The following is a 12,388-nucleotide window of genomic DNA, read 5'->3' as shown; positions in this document are numbered from 1 at the left end:
TCACAGGAAACAAGCAGAAACTTTGTTCAGTAAAAACTGCAACGGTTCAGCTCCTCTTTTTATTTTGTTTTCATTTTTGTGGATTTTTTATTTTCCCCATCCTAACGTCCACCATAACTAGCTGATGTACAATGTTTAGTACAAAAAAAGGTCAGATCCTGTTTTCTAGTTTTTATTGGTTTTGTTATTCTTATACAATATTGTACATTTACGAATTCACATATTAACAAGTGATAAATGATATGAACATGCTATCAGGACGAGCAGGTGACCCTCAGAAAAACTCATTAACATATTTCAACATCTCCAATGTAAAAATCAACGTTGACCATCGTCTGATTCAGATCTTATTGAAACAAGTGGAAAAAAAAAACTTGTTTCAATTAAAAAAAACAAAAAAAACAAAACAAACTAATGTTCGACATCTGTTTCTGTTTGCAGATTTCATCACAAAACCATAAAAGAATTTAGATGTCAGAAAGGAAACTCAGAAACCCCAAGTTTCTTTATATAAAACTTTAAAACTAAAATAAAAACTGATCAGGCATCAGCCGTTCATTCCTGATTAACATGCTGCTCTGATATGTGGCTTGATATGTTGAACTGATCGATAACCAGCTGAAACTCCAACACACACACACACACACACCACTTTAATTCTTGTTAGTAATCACACACGGATCCGAATCAGTACATGACTGATCCAAACCTGATCCAAGCATCAGGAGTCGATGGAAGAAGTTAAATCAGCAGCTGCCTCAGTCTCCAACTGACAAAACATAATTTAATTCCTGCTGAACAAACTCGACAAACTGACCCCTGAATGTGGGACTACATTACCCACGAGCCCCAGCTGCTGCTTCAACAGAGTCTGCAGCTCTGTGACTAGCTCTCTTACTGAAATGCACCCTGGGAGTCGTAGTTACAGTCACAAACATCAGCTGTTACCAAGTCGCTGCTCTTTGATTGGTGGAGGGAGTCAGAAAAAGACAGAAAAAACAAAAATTCTGAAAAATCCCTGAAGCTGATCTGAACTCAGCGCTGGGCTGCAGGAAGCTGATGGGTCAAGGAGAGTGGGGCGGGAGCCTCTGAGAGCCAATCACAGGTGCTGCCAATCGATGGCGACCAGCGTCTGATTGGCTTCCTGAGCGTGACCGATGACCTCAGCAATGGCGTGTTGCCGCCACAGACGCTCGATCTTCCTGTAGCGCTCAGAACACAGATGGAGGGGGTTTCCCCGTCTGGGGGGGGGGTAAACAGTCAGGTTAATAAACACAGGTGAAGGGGGTTTACCCATCTGCGAGGGGGAGGGGCAAACAGGTAGGTAAGTAAAGACGTATGTGCGGCGTTTACACCTACTTGAGGCCCTGGTCAGTTTCTCCGTAGTCGTCCAGGTATGGAGGCGGGTAGAAACAGCCCTTTGTTTTACCTGCTACAAACAACACCTGACTTTCTCTGACCCTGAGACACACACACAAACCAATTAGCCGTCAGTGCTGCAGGTGAGTCGTACCTGTGCTCTAACAGTTGCAGAACATCACAAGTAAAAAAAAAACAACAACAAAAAAACAACATCAACAGAAGTTGAATCTATATACTACAACTGCTGTAAATGCTGCAGTCGCTGTAGTACTACTGGGGAACACGTGGACTGCACTAGGAAGTACCGATTTGACTTTGTCAGTTCTAATACACATACCGATAAAGTCCGATGCCTGGACTTTGTGTATCACTTGAACCAATTGTTGAATTAATAAACTATAGTAATACTACTATACTACTAATACTGAACAGCTTGTGTTGTGGACAACACTGAAGGCATCAGCCGTAAAACAAATTGTGACAAATTAACACAGATAAAAACTAAATAAACTTTTTTTTTAGTTAAAAAAATATTAAAATAGATGATTGGTTCTCAGCAGCAGCAGCAGCAAATTGGACCAAAACTCAAATAAACATATACACATATATTCATCAGACTTGAACTAGAAATTTACATTACTACTACTAAATTTGGGTTTTCACAGCTGATGCTGATCTTTAGAGAACAGTGAGGCCAAAGTTTTATTTTCCTCTGTTTGCATTAGATAAAATTCAACAGTGCAAGGGTTACAAAAAGGTGGAACCTAAATGACCATGTCGGTGACGATTCTCAGTCGTCCAGGTGAAGTTATCTGGAAGTTGAGTCATGGCAACTGGACTTAATAAATAAATAAATTTACATTTGGCAGACACTTTTATCCAAAGCGACTTACAACAAGGGTACAATGGTAGGCAGGGTAAGCCTGAGGAGGTCTTGCCCAAGGACCCCTACTGAAGCTGGCATTTCATTTCATACACATTCACTGTTCATGTACTGTTCTTTGATTGTCTAAAGCTGCTTTGTGACAATGTCAATTGTAAAAAGCGCTTTACAAATAAAATTGAATTGAATTGAATTGAATTGAATTTGAACCCCAGTCTCCTGCATGGGAGGCAGTGATGTTACCACTACGCTAACCAGCCGACTTCCTTTTGATAGGCTGAAACTATCAAAAGGAAGTAGGTTGGACTAGGTTGGACTTCCTTTTGATAGGTTTCGCTACTCATCCTGAAGACAGTTGGTTAGAGACCACATATTTATGCTCCATAAATATAGATCCAACCTATGTGCGGCTGGTCCTTAGGCAAGACCTCCTCACGCTGCCCTGCCTACCCTTGTACTGACTTGTAAGTCGCTTTGGATAAAAGCGTCTGCTAAATGTAAAAATGTAATGCTCCAGGTTTGGTTTCACTCCGCCCCAGGACTGAATAGTCTCGTCAGGATGTAATAGTCACACCACACCTCTTAACACCTAAAATGGGTCATTATGTGTTTTCCACGTGGTGCAGGTGTAACCTGATCCTGATCTTTTTGGGGTTAGATGAAAGTGCACCATGGAAACTACTTCAATTAATTCAAAATTTTAAGACGTTTCTGAAACACGAATGACCTACATTCTGAACTGTCTTACTAACCCTAGCCCTAACCCTAACCCTAACCCTAACCCTAACCCCTAACGCCTTACTAATGTTACTGCTGTGAGGAATGGTCACGCTAAGCGTTGTACCTGCTGACAAGACGTTTTTTTTTTTTTTTTTTTTTTTTTTTTTTTATAGTTGGCCGAAACGAGCACAGACCACCAACTGTTCAGACGATCAACCACAATCAGTGCGTTTACATGGACTCAAGGAACCTGGTTACTGGAAATCCGAGTATACTATCAGCAAAAAAATAATCTGATTTCTCCTCTGCCCTGGGCTGATTTTGGAAATGTGGTTCAAAGAGTTTATCTGTATGGAGACAGAAAAGACAGAGTCTCGACCGCTTTTACGTTTCAATTTAGTTATTTATCAGACGCTGGCTGCTGAGCGTGCAGAGATGGGTAGCTCATTCCACCATCAAGGAACCACTGAGCTTTTTCCTTGCCATCTCTCTCTCTTTTTTAAATAAATGTGTTAGCAAGGTGATGAACAGCTCTGTGACAGGGACACACAGTGACAGTCACAGAGTCCTATTTACAGCACAAACTGTCTGAATTAAAGAAACTCTCTGGGGAACTTTGTGTTGGTTTCAGTTTTAGTTGGATGTGATTTTAAATCGAAGCAGCATCTCTCCATGTGATGATCTCTGCTTTCATCCAGCTGCTCCTCTTAGCTGATAGAGTGGTGAGTGTCTGCAGCCTTTTGTCTTGAACATGATCTCTGGTATACAGCTGATTGGAAACCTGGTTACACGTTTATGTGGCAGAGTCATCTGTGCCCCCCCCCCCGCGTACAAAGTCGCCTGTGTCACGTCATTCCTCCTGCATGTTCTACAAGTCAATCCTAAATCAGGTGTCAGCATGCCACTGTGAGTTACCTGAGAAAGAGTCCAAGGCCTGCTCCACAGGTGAAGGCATGGGCGGTACAGGCTCCTACGTCCTCTCCATCCACCTCAGTCTGGCAGCAGTAACTCTGGGAACACAACATGGAGCCACATATCAGGCACAGGGTGGGGGCACGAGACTTGTCTCCACCTGACCGTGGACACCTGAAAAGGTAACAAACAGGTAGAGTTTATTACACAGGTAGCGTTTAGATTGTTAGTTTCACCTAAGAAACATTGCTAAAATTAGGAGCATCCTGTCCCAAAGTGATGCTGAAAAACTAGTCCATGCATTTGTTACTTCCAGACTGGACTATTGTAATTTATCATTAATAGGATGTCCCAATAACTCATTAAAGAGCCTCCAGTTAATCCAAAATGCTGCAGCCAGAGTTCTGAGTGGAATTAGCAAGAGAGATCATATTTCTCCAATGTTAGCTTCTCTCCATTGCCTCCCTGTTAAATCCAGAATTGAATTTAAAATTCTTCTCCTCACTTATAAATCCCTTAATAATCAGGCTCCATCTTATCTTAAAGAACTCATAGTTCCATATCTTCCAAGCAGAACTCTACGTTCTCAGGCTGCAGGTTTACTTGTGGTTCCTAGAGTTTCCAAATGTAGAATGGGAGGCAGAGCCTTTAGCTACCAAGCCCCTCTCCTGTGGAACCAGCTCCCAGTTCAGGTGCGGGAGGCAGACACCCTCTCTACATTTAAGACTAGACTTCAAACTTTCCTTTTTTATAAAGCTTATAGTTAGAGATGGATCAGGTGACTCTGAACCATCTCTTAGTTATGCTGATATAGGTTATTCTTCTGGGGGACCTCTACTGATAAACTGAGCTCCTCTCCTCTCTCCTTTCTCCTGTATCAATGCAAATGCCACCATTGCATGTCATTAACTTTGTGTCTTCTCTCTCCTGTAGTTGTGTTTCCTCCTCTCTGTCTTCCTCTCTCTGTACTTTTCTGCAGACATCCTCGGCCTGGAGCTGTACATCTCCAGAATCCAGTTCATCTGCCCAAAGTTCTTGATGCTTGTATTTGTCTTTATTGCCTGCTGTTCTTTTCTCTCTTCTCTTTCCACTCACCCCAACCGGTCGAGGCAGATGGCCGCCCACTATGAGCCTGGTTCTGCTGGAGGTTTCTTCCTCTAAAGGGAGTTTTTCCTCTCCACTGTTGCCTAAAGCTTGCTCAAATGGGATTGTTGGGTTTTCTCTATAATTTTTTGTATAAATATTTTCTGTAAGGTCTTAAACCTTACACTGTAAAGTGCCTTGAGATAACTTCTGTTGTAAATTGGCGCTATACAAATAAAACTGAATTGAATTGAATTGTAATGTTACACATTACTAACCTGATGATGGTACATATATGTTACTAACATGTTACTAAGTGTATGTACATGTACATTGTCTGTGTACATTTATACAAGTACTTTAAAGAGACTTTTGTGTAACGTGAGAGTATCACTTAACATGTGATGAGTTAGATGTATGTAGCGTGTAAGATGTGCACTGACGTGAAGCTGGATGCTTGATTGATCAAAGTGCTGTAATCTTCCGGCAGGTCAATCAGTCTGTTGGACTCTCTGGGGAACCTGACGACGACCCCTCCCACCTGCAGAGTCTGTCTCACACCTGGATGAGAGCACCACCTGGACGACATCAGACAGACAAACAGACAGACACAGAGCAGGTGAGTCGTGGCCCTGTTGTAACGTGTTGTGTGATGGTCACTGACAGAGACACAAAGCTGTGACAGGTTCTCAGGTGGTCCTAGAAAACACCTGCAGTCTGGTTACAGGTATCCCACACATAGACTTTCTTGTATGTTACCAGCTGCCCATGTATAGCATTCATGACATTTAGTCATTTAGCAGACACTTTTATCATGATTGATTAACTTGATCAAGGACAATTTCTCCTCACTCCATCACTGCTGCTTGCTCTGCTGTGGCGAGTTTCTGATGATGTAATAAGGAGAGCAGTTGCACTTTTTGCATTTCCACATTTCAGGACAACACCAGTTCCTGTAGCCAGAGATTGCAATAAATCCAGAGCATCTTATAGTTCTGATTTAGTCAGTGTGTGTTACCTATGTATCAGGGGCTCCAGCAGTGTGTGGTGGCTGTGGTGCAGCCGCAACAGGTTAGAGGGCAGACTGAGGTAGCTGCAGAGCGCCTCCCACTGACCAGGACCTGCAACTACAGCACAAAAACAAAAATTACTTATCTTTCTGCTATATTTACAAATTTAATCAATTTATTTGGTTAAAATATGTTGCTAAATTATTTATTCAGACCAGTTTTGTTTTTTCCCCCCCATTATGTTTTCTAGGTTGTCCAGATGTTTTAAGGTCAGAGCTGCAGATGTTTCATAAAAGGAGGCAAATATTAAATGTCAGGAGATGAACAAGAAAAACACTTTTGTGTTTGTATCAAATATTCTGTCAGGTTTTTTTTTGTTGTTTTTTTTTTTTTACAGGTTTCTAGAAAATATGTGGTTAATTATAATTAACCTGCTCTCACACCTAAATACATGTAAAAGTTCAAACATGAGGCTCTTTTTCTGCTTGGTTACTTCACCAAACCCGATTTAAGGTCCTGTGGTTGATCTGACATCTATTAATCTGTGTAACAGAAAAACAGGGATGATTCCTGACATCTGCTGAGAAACAACTAAAAGAAATTCCTCTGAACTACACCTGCGTCTGTGGACAAGTTTTTATTTATCTGTCCCTAGTTACTTCCTGTTGCGTCAGTGTTGTGTTGTTGTTGTTACCCAGCAGGTCGTCAGGAGGTGCCGTCGAGTTCAGGTAGTGGAAAAAGAGGGCGGCGGATCGGAGAAATGGCAGGACACCAACTTTAACGCAACGCCACAACTGCCACCCCGAGGACACTTCAGGTAACACACTAGTGTCTCACACACACACACACACACACACACACACACACACACACACACACACACACACACACACACACACACACACACACACACACACACACAAGGTATTCAAACATAAAATACAAACTAACCAAAGTTTTACCAGTAAACCAGTAAATAAAGATCATAGTTAGAGTAATTATTTATTAGCTGTAGTTCAACATTTATTTTAAAATGTTCCTTAAAACGTGGATGTTTTTTCTGTTTGAATTTATTTTTCTCAGCCTTTCGTGAGTTTTTATTTTGAATCTTTCAGTGTAAAAAATAAGACAAATTAACTGTCGCAGCTGCAGAGACATTAAATCAAAATATCACTGTTGCTGATTTTTATGGCTGTCAACACCTGGCAGATAACTCATTTACCCATCTGTGCATGTGCGTTTGAATGTGCTCACCTGTCCAGGTGTTTCCTCAGGGAGTTGTACATCTGACAGGTAAGCTCCTCTTCCTCTGATCCTCCACTTTCCTGATCCATGCAAACCTCATCTGCAGACAGGTCAGACAGACAGGTAAGAGAGAGACAGGTGCAGGAGAAGACTGTTTGTGTGTGTGTGTGTGTGTGTGTATGTGTGAATTACCTGTGGTGGATGTGAGCAGGATCTGAACCAGGTGAGCTACAGTGACCAGGTGAAGTATGTGGAGGTGGGCTGAGTCTACTACACTCCGTCCTGATTGGTCCAGACAATGAACTGAGCTGTACGACAACACACTGTAAACCTGAAGACATACAATATAAACTGGATTTAAACTGGAACATTATTGGTTAAAAAGTCATGGTGTGATAATTAAGGACAATTTTACAAACCTGTTGTCATTTAGTGCATTAAACTGCATTTTTTTGCAGTTATATAATCACACTGCATTTAGATTTACGGTGCAGGTCAAATGCTGCTGTAACTGGATTTATGCTAATAACTGGATTACCCCGGAAAGTTTAAACAACTCACCAGCAGGTGAAACATGTCGATGTCGAGTATACATGGAATGTTTTCAACACGAATGTCTGGAACCAGAGCTACAACAGGAACACACACACACACACACACACACACACACACACACACACACACACACACACACACACACACACACACACACACACACACACTATGTAATATATATGTGAATCACTGAGTCTATGAGAATGTTTGTTGTGTGATGTGTTTACCTGTGAACAGTCTGATGAAGTGTGTATGAACAGTTTTGAGTGGAGCTGCAGTCCAACAGGTTGAACCAAACCTGGTCAGAGAGCTCAGACAGTCATCCTGCAACACAGTCAGGTGACACACCTGAGTTTTACCTGTTCTGCTGACCTGAGCTAAATGTGTGGTCCTGTTTTGTCCTGATTTGTAAAACATACCTGTCGACAAGGTAAACTTCCAAACAACGGCTTCTCCTCATCCATCAGCAAGTGCTCTGCAATGAAAAATCACAACTGTCATCATGATCCCTGACCTCATGGGTGAGTGGTTGTCTGTGTACCTATGGTCTGGTTGGTGTGTTAAAAGTTTATTGACTTGTATTACTTCTAATTTATTTGTTTACTTTATTTATCCCCATGGGAAAACTTTTGGACAGCTGCACAAAGCCAATGGCGTTACTACAGAGACTCTGTGTCTTGTCCAACTTCGAGCTACAGCACTTATCTTTCATGTCCTCATTGAAAATTTAAATTAAACATACAGTGATGGGTGAGGGTTATTAAACCTATGTGTATTACCTATACTCTGGATAGTGTAGGCACAGGTGGACCAGCTCAACACCTGGACTCTGTGGTCCTGCTCATTGGGGTTCAGCTTCAATCCCACCTTGTATGTCGACATGCTGAAGGTAGTGATCATCGCACTGATGCTGCTGGAGAACGCGTTCCTGAGGGACACAGTAACATCAGAATAATCCAGATGCGTTTTCACGCAGGTTTCCATAGGTCCTAAAGTTTTTGAGTTATTGATCTTTTATAGAATGGGACAGCCCTGTGGACCTACCTGGAGATCCAATTCAAGTGTATGCTATTTAGACATTTCAATACTTAGAATTACTGATTTCTTTCCGTCTTTTTACAAACCCAGAGAAAACTCACTAAACTACTGATGTCCTGCACAGCTTTGGCTAATGTTAAACATTATTCAAACGTTTCTGATCTGAACACTGATGTAAATCAGACAATCTGTTAAACAGACTCTTGATCAGGATCAATACAAACAGATGTGGACTCACTGTGGAGTGAAGTCGACTCTAAATCCTTCAGGAACCTCAGGCTTAGCCTCTTCTGAACATGAAAACACACAAAAACACATCAATACACACTGATGGATTGACTCAGGGGGAAAACCTCCTTGAGTAACTAAAAGGTGACTGACCATCAGACTGTTTACTGTAGGCAGAGTGTAGTGCAGCAATCTGCTGACTGGTTGTCTTAAGCCACACCTCCAGACTAGGATGAGTGACACTGAGGGGAAAAAAAGAGAAGCATCACCTTTCACGTAATACTATTAGTTTGATAATAAATCTGTGATCAGTGTCTGTTAAATCAAATCTGTTAGACACACAACTGTGTGTGTACCTGCAGTCAGGTGATCGTGCATGTGGCAATAAAGGAATAACAGTGTTGCTCAGACACTCGCAGAGTGGACACAGAAACTCCCCATTCTCCACGTCATAGCTGGTGTGACCTCGAAGACGCTGCTGACGTCTCTGCTCCTTGAACTGCACCGCCTCAAAGTACCTGAATGCACAGGAAGACACGCACGCAGAGAGACCTTCAGGTGGCTGAAGGTGCTGAGGAAACTGTAGCATACCAACTTGTAGAAGTCTGTTTTCAGTGCGAGAGCTGCATCTGCCTTTTGGCCTGCAGCTCCAGAGTCGTACCTCTGCCAGCAGGTGGCATGCATGATGTGTCCACAGCTAGTGGTATGAATCCCCTGAGACAGGTCAGGGTGCATGAACAGAGGGTCGTGATGCTCTGAAACACACATGAAAACTTCCATCAGTCCATTAATCCTTCTCTCTGAAAGGTGACTGTACTAAGGACATCAGAGTGAGGCTCACCTGGGTCAGGCAGGTTACGGTGGCGGTTTTTGGACAAAACTGTAGACCTCTGGACAAATGCTGCCAGCACCATGGCTCTGCCATGACCTCGGAGCTCCTGCTCCTCCTGACACAGGATACAGGTGACCAACTGATGACGCTGGGCTCCACCCACTCTCCTGGGACCAACACATACCTGTGAAAAACAGGTGGTCTCTGAAATGGGAGGACTGGGAGGGAGAGCAAGAGGGGGATACAAGAAACGATTGAACATTCATCAGCTCTGCTGGGACAAGTTTTCACATACAGATGTTCATGTACAGGTTAGTACAGATGAACACAGGTGTACCTGTCCTCTGCAGCAGCAGATGTTGAAGCCTCCAGCTCCTCCAGACTTTGTTGGAAAAGTTCTTTGTTCTCGTTGATGAAATGTTTCTGCATCTCTGACATCTGGGCCATGATCTTCTCCCTCCTGAGCCGAGCCATCTCCGCTTTCCTCTTCCTCTCCGCTTTGTCTTTGTCTCTCACCGTCTACAGGACACAACAGATGCATACAGGTAATTTAAACCACATACATATAAACACCTGAAAATATAAAAGCATTTGAGTTTGTTATCAGAATGTCGGTGTCTTACCTCCTCCGACCCCTGTCCTGGGCTGATGCCGATGGTGCACGTGGACGAGGTTCGTTCTCTCATCGTTTTGATGTTTGCCACCATCTGCACAAAAAAACATAAAACAAGTTAATTTATACATCAACAACTAACATTTTCACTGCAAACATCTAGTCAGTGATGGAGCGTGCAGTAGGATGCCCTGTGATGATGTAAACCCAAGCAGGTGTGGATCAGCTCGGTTTTTTACCTTGAGAATCCAAGTGATCATGTCTTTGTGCACCTCCAAGTGAGGAGCATTTTGCAGACTTTCCAGCAGAGCTAGAACGCTGCCTGAAGTACTGGGAGCTTCACCAGGGCCTGAACACACAGGTAAACACATATGAAGAGGTGGATGTCAGGTGTCTCTGACAAAGCAGAAACATTTAAAAAATCTGAACACAGAAACTAGCTTTTCTCCCAAAATATTTCTATGAGTGAGACACAATAATGCACCGTGTCTGTACTGACGTGTGATCTTGCAGGTGTAGTTGAAGGTGACATTGTCATCATCACCACTACTGTTCTCCAGCTGCTGTTGCTCCTCCAACAGAGCCATGCCCACCAGGTGGAGCACCTGCAGAGACACACACAGTACACAGAGAAAACACACTTAACACAGCCAAGCCCCCATCATAAATAAAATACCATGTAAATAACATGTTATTTAGATGGTAGAGCCGATACAGACACAGTTTTAACTGAATTATTTTGGTTATATGATGATCAGCTCTGCATCTGACTTCAAGTTGCTTCTCCTTTACTTCATACATAAAAGAAATATCTAAAACTGCAATTCTTCCACCTGAGGAACATTGTTAAAATTAGGAGCATCCTGTGATGCTGAAAAACTAGTCCATGCATTTGTTACTTCCAGACTGGACTACTGTAATTCATTATTAATAGGATGTGCCAATAACTCCTTAAAAAGCCTCCAGTTAATCCAAAATGTTGCAGCCAGAGCTCTGACTGGAATTAACAAGAGAGATCATATTTCTCCTATGTTAGCTTCTCTTCACTGGCTCCCTGTAAAATCCATTCAGACTTTCAGTGCTATTTATTGTATAAATAATCAATGTAATAGGACATACCTAGGCAACAAAACACATCTCTGGGCATAATATGGGCGCTATAACTAAAATTAGTATAGACTACAGATGTGAGTTGTGGGGGATAGGTGCAGCTCTGAACCTGAGTTTTGCTAAACTCAACCTGAGTGAAAAATGAGAAAGACACAGGGAGACTGTGCATGTCCAAAAGGATACATGCAAATGAAAGAAAACATGTTCAGTGCTTAAAAATGGAGACAGTGAATATCTTCCAAAAATAAGAACGTAATTTCAGCTCGTTTTTATTCATCATAGTGTGCTGAACAGATAACAACAATTTTTGTTACTCTATTAAATTATTGTTGTCATTGGAATTATGTCGTTAAATAAACCTTTGTCAACGAATACTTACAATTGAAAAAAAAATTTAAATTGAAAAAAAAAAAAATTAACAACAAAAAAACACTGACTGTTAAAAACTCTGGGTAGTAAACTGAGGGCAGTGAAACCAACCTTGAAGATATATTTGGATTAAACATTGCAACCTAACAAGAAGGAAGTCCAGTTGCCATGACTTAACACTCAGATGTGTAACACATTATTGGGAACTGAATTCCAGTTAGAAAGTGAAACTGGTCGTGTGAGTCTCACCCTCTGTAGCATGGACTCGGTCCAGCCCCCACCGCTGGGTTCCACTGCCCACTGCAGCACAGCGCCCTCCACGGCCAGAAGCACATCAGACTGCAGCAGGTTAACCAAGCTGGCAAACAGAGGACAGAGAGGAGGAGGCAGAGGAGGGGGCAGGGCTAGACAACAGAAAGGTGTATAAG

The 12,388-nt window shown here is 42.3% G+C and overlaps 1 protein-coding gene across 3 annotated transcripts in view; it reads right to left on the bottom strand.

Moving 5' to 3' along the window:
- Positions 1-158: 158 nt before the first annotated feature.
- ubr2 (ubiquitin protein ligase E3 component n-recognin 2) overlaps positions 159-12,388 on the bottom strand; it is a 32,109-nt gene continuing 19,879 nt past the window's right edge. For 2 of the 3 annotated variants that reach the window (XM_026354298.1, XM_026354296.1), the window contains 22 exons: positions 12,210-12,364; positions 10,981-11,086; positions 10,721-10,830; positions 10,492-10,575; positions 10,206-10,387; positions 9,878-10,086; positions 9,698-9,791; positions 9,393-9,554; positions 9,190-9,278; positions 9,047-9,098; positions 8,550-8,698; positions 8,190-8,245; positions 7,998-8,094; positions 7,777-7,844; positions 7,408-7,546; positions 7,225-7,315; positions 6,665-6,795; positions 5,979-6,087; positions 5,404-5,538; positions 3,881-4,051; positions 1,360-1,461; positions 159-1,241 (listed from right to left, as the gene is read on the bottom strand). In XM_026354298.1, the coding sequence (XP_026210083.1) occupies positions 1,100-1,241; positions 1,360-1,461; positions 3,881-4,051; positions 5,404-5,538; positions 5,979-6,087; positions 6,665-6,795; positions 7,225-7,315; positions 7,408-7,546; positions 7,777-7,844; positions 7,998-8,094; positions 8,190-8,245; positions 8,550-8,698; positions 9,047-9,098; positions 9,190-9,278; positions 9,393-9,554; positions 9,698-9,791; positions 9,878-10,086; positions 10,206-10,387; positions 10,492-10,575; positions 10,721-10,830; positions 10,981-11,086; positions 12,210-12,364 (2,633 nt within the window). In that variant the 3' untranslated portion in view covers positions 159-1,099. Of the gene's footprint in view, positions 1,242-1,359; positions 1,462-3,880; positions 4,052-5,403; positions 5,539-5,978; positions 6,088-6,664; positions 6,796-7,224; positions 7,316-7,407; positions 7,547-7,776; positions 7,845-7,997; positions 8,095-8,189; positions 8,246-8,549; positions 8,699-9,046; positions 9,099-9,189; positions 9,279-9,392; positions 9,555-9,697; positions 9,792-9,877; positions 10,087-10,205; positions 10,388-10,491; positions 10,576-10,720; positions 10,831-10,980; positions 11,087-12,209; positions 12,365-12,388 lie in introns of those variants that run through there. The other variant, XM_026354297.1, reaches the window with a different exon arrangement.

This window comes from Anabas testudineus, chromosome 15, assembly GCF_900324465.2.
Source record: "Anabas testudineus chromosome 15, fAnaTes1.2, whole genome shotgun sequence".
NCBI classification, from domain to species: domain Eukaryota; kingdom Metazoa; phylum Chordata; class Actinopteri; order Anabantiformes; family Anabantidae; genus Anabas; species Anabas testudineus.
Note: the sequence above shows the minus strand (reverse complement) of the source record. Positions and strands in the feature narration are given on the sequence as shown.